This window comes from Ochotona curzoniae, unplaced genomic scaffold, assembly GCF_017591425.1.
Source record: "Ochotona curzoniae isolate NIBS_2020 unplaced genomic scaffold, NIBS_Ocur_1.0 contig_3350, whole genome shotgun sequence".
NCBI classification, from domain to species: Eukaryota; Metazoa; Chordata; class Mammalia; order Lagomorpha; family Ochotonidae; genus Ochotona; species Ochotona curzoniae.
In genome coordinates, this window is record NW_024465827.1 from 188,283 (window position 1) to 192,393 (window position 4,111).

The 4,111-nt window shown below is 38.7% G+C and overlaps 1 protein-coding gene across 1 annotated transcript; it reads left to right on the forward strand.

Annotated features, from left to right (window-relative positions):
* The first annotated feature begins 851 nt into the window (after positions 1-851).
* LOC121156332 (olfactory receptor 14J1) lies at positions 852-1,784 on the forward strand. The gene has a single exon (XM_040979957.1). It carries the CDS (start codon positions 852-854, stop codon positions 1,782-1,784), a length of 933 nt encoding a protein of 310 aa, XP_040835891.1.
* The last annotated feature ends 2,327 nt before the right edge of the window (positions 1,785-4,111 follow it).

Genomic DNA, 4,111 nt, shown 5'->3' on the forward strand with positions numbered 1-4,111 from the left:
TGATATTTCAATGCTTTTATACACATGCACATTGCTTACACGCAAAGTCAAGGTTGTGATAAGCAACTTTTGATTTCCAAAAAATTAAGATGAAAAAATAGAAATGTAAAGATTTTTATGCAATTTATAATTTCAGTGTTGGAAATATTATGAAACTGAATTCATATTACAGATAATTCTAAAAATACTAACAATAGGAGCTAGTGGGAAAAACTAAAGATAAAAGAGGAATGACAACATGAAAAATCTTTGTTGGGGATAGATTACAGGCAATTGTGCACAGGTCGTCTGCAACAACTGGTCAACTTTCATAATCATTGACTACATGGTGAAGACTTCTTTGCAGTGAATAGCAGTTGTTTTACTTTATAGGATATAGCTCACCTCGAAAAATACATTCATGATCATTTTCTCCTGATGTGGTTCTTTTTGAAATCTTCCACAATTTGATATGGACCAGCATGAATATTTCCTCTCAAATGTTGCCATTTTTGTGAGCTATGCTTTTGTGTTGTCTTTGATATGGAGAAATCTGCTTTGTGTGGCTCCAGTACAGATCACATTTTTGCAGAAGCAAGACTGGGACAAATCAGGAGCTGTGACTTTGAGGACTTAATTTTCGCAGGATTTCAAATCCGGGATGTGAATCTCTGGGATTGTGATTTTGAGGATGTTTTACTATAGAAATTTTGACATTGGGAGATTTTAATTTAAAAATCACTGGTTTCAAGATTGTCTTTCAGAGTAACAACACTAAAATACGCTAGACAACATACATTCTTCCCTGATGCTGATTTTTTTTTTTTTTTGGCTTCCTAGGGAGAGCTAAATTTAATATCTTCAGAGTGACCATGGTCAATGTAACCTCAGTAAGTGGTTTCTTCCTCATGGGATTTTCTGATGACCGACAGCTTCAGATTTTACATGCACTGCTCTTTTTGGTAACATATCTGCTGGCCTTGACGGGCAACCTCCTCATTATCACTATCACTACCTTAGACCACCGTCTCCACTCCCCCATGTACTACTTCTTGAAGCACCTCTCTCTCCTGGACCTCTGTTTCATTTCTGTCACAGTCCCCCAGTCCATTGCTAACTCTCTTACGAATAACGGTTACATTTCTCTTGGCCAGTGCATCCTTCAGGTTTTTTTCTTTATAGCTCTGGCCTCATCCGAAGTGGCCATTCTCACGGTGATGTCTTACGACCGTTACGTAGCCATTTGTCAACCACTGAAGTATGAGATGGTCATGGATCCCGCTGCCTGTAGGCGTGCAGTGATAGCCGTGTGGACCGCAGGGGGCCTCTCTGGACTCCTGCACACGGCCGTTAACTTCTCCATACCTCTCTGTGGGGAGAAAGTCATCCAGCAGTTCTTCTGTGATATTCCTCAGATGTTGAAACTAGCCTGTTCTTACGAATTCCTGAGTGAGATTGCAGTGGCCGCCTTCACAACCTCAGCAGCCTTTGCCTGCTTGATCTCCATCGTGCTCTCGTACGTTCACATCTTCTCAGCAGTGTTGAGAATCCCATCAGCAGAAGGGCGGACCAAGGTGTTCTCCACCTGCCTACCACATCTGTTTGTAGTCACGTTCTTCCTTTCAGCGGCGGGCTTTGAGTTTCTCAGGCCTCCTTCAGATTCCCCATCAGCCATGGACCTCATGTTCTCTATATTCTACACCGTCGTACCTCCGACGCTCAACCCGGTCATCTACAGCTTGCGGAATGAAGCCATGAAGGCGGCTCTGAGGAAGGTGCTGTTAAAGGCCATATTCAAAATCTAAAAAAACAGGCAAATGAGACATTGATAGCGTGTTTCACACTGGAAGAGGGACTCCTTTCACAGGCCTCCACCCTCCGAACTTCATAATTATTATGTGCTTCTCTAACGTAATTTTGCAAAATGTAAGATGTCTTGTTATAAGAATTTTTATGCTCTTTCTATCAATACTGTAACTTTGAAACATCTTTTAATAATTCTTCCAAAAAAAAAAAAAAAAAAGAAACGGGTAGTTAGCTTGAGCATGGGTGGCATAACTTAAAGTAGATATTTGTAATAAATAATTTCCACACTTCCATTAGAAAGACTAACTTTCTTTTTGTAATAATATTTGCAGGTAAGTATTTCACAGTGAAGTTCAAACTATCTTTACAAATATCCTTATTGGGTTTTTCTTCACATTAAATATTATAATAGTTATTTCCACAATTTATCTGGTCCCTAGTTAAAAATATGTATACATGAAAAATATTAAAAATATTTTTACACATGTGTACAAAGCGTATTTATACCCTTTTCATTGAGCATTCTCTAGCAATTCTTGTTCAGTGTCCTCACTCTATTGAGCAAACTAAATTGAGATATTTTCTTGACATTTATAAAATAAAAATAAATGAAGTAGTGATTCCAACTAATATTTCTCAGATTCAAAGCTTGATTATGTATTCATTTGCTCAAATTATTTACACATATAATCTATACAAGCAATAATGCATGATGACAATTTGCTAATGAGATATTCCACCCATCAGGCATCTACTTTTCCAGTAGAGGAAATGTTTGTGTTAATTAATTCCTTCTACTTATCCATGGAAGAGTTCAACTAGGTGCATTTACACACAGTGAAGATGCCTCCTTCATACAACCAAGAGAACAAACTGAGTGGGACGTCACCCATGGGCACGCCTTGTGAACATGAAGGCCTCGTTCATTTTTGTTAGGTGTACAGAGACAGTCTAGATGACTCAAATCACAGGAGGATGACAGTGGACAGGTTTTCTCACCTGAGGAATTAAATAAAAATAGATGTTCTGATGACAAGGAAGATGACCAGGTGCTGAGTAGTATGGCTGTGCTATAATTTATATGTCTTTTTGTGATTAACACAAATGTGTTAAAAGTGATTAGCCTTACTTTTGGTTGGGGAAGTTAAATACAAACCCAGACTAGGTGATATAACAACATAAAATGTGTTTCCTGAAATCAGTCTCCCATCAGGAACTGCCAGACTGTTTGCAATTCACCATTCTCACAAATGATGCTGAAATCTATGTTTTCATCTAAGTGTCTTCATTAATGTCTAAGATTAATTTGAGAAACATACCTGGGATCATAACTGTTCACTTCCAAAGTATGAGACTCAACAACACAATACTAATTTGATCAGAGGGTTTATACTGAGGACATTATTCTTAATGAACAGTCATCTTTGTTCCAATGGGTGAAAATTCAAGTTCTTGAGGCCAGTCCCATGTCTCACAGGTTTACATGTCTAACTCCATATTACAGCACCAGACAGCAACGCCTGGCACAGCTTCCCTGATTCAAACATTGCACATGCCACATATCACTGAGGGAGAGAACGAGCACACTTGCGTGAATCTCCTGCAGTAGGACATTTGGAAGCATGCACCCACTCTCTCCTGGACTTTCCAAGGGTAAACTTTCCCTTTGCTAATTTTGAAGTCAGAATTTTCAGTGGCTTCTTAGGGGAAAAAAATGTGTGGACACACAGATACACACATACACAAAGATTACATCACATTGAAAATAGTTCCTACAGTTAACATTCTAAAGCATATATGATCACATAGAGGCACTTGTTTAAATTCCCTGTATCCAAAGTTCTAAATTCTCTACATAAAGAACGTAAATAAATGTTCACTAGTAGTGATTACAAGACTCCATTTGGACACATCCATGTGCCTAACTACGTAGTAGCATGAACCAAGGGCAATGTAGACAGAAAGGATTCATTCCTTTCCTTTCCTTCTTCACCTCCCATGAAAGCACCGTGGACTAGATCTCCAGGTACTCAGCTTCAGGGACTGCTCCTTTTTCGTTTATTTAATTTTTTGATTTATCACAATAACTCATAGGCAGAATCATAACAAAAAATAAAGTGAACATTTAAAACAGAAAGAGGACATGAAACAAATGATCAGGCTACCTAGCTGTCAAGCAGAAACAAACCAAACCACACTGAGGTTCCATGTAAGTCCAGTGAGACTGGCCTACATTCAGAACTCTGCTAGCAATACCTGCTGGCTTGAATGTGGGAAGAAAGGTACTCTCCGTCACTGTTGGTAGGATTGTAGGCTAGTTTATCAC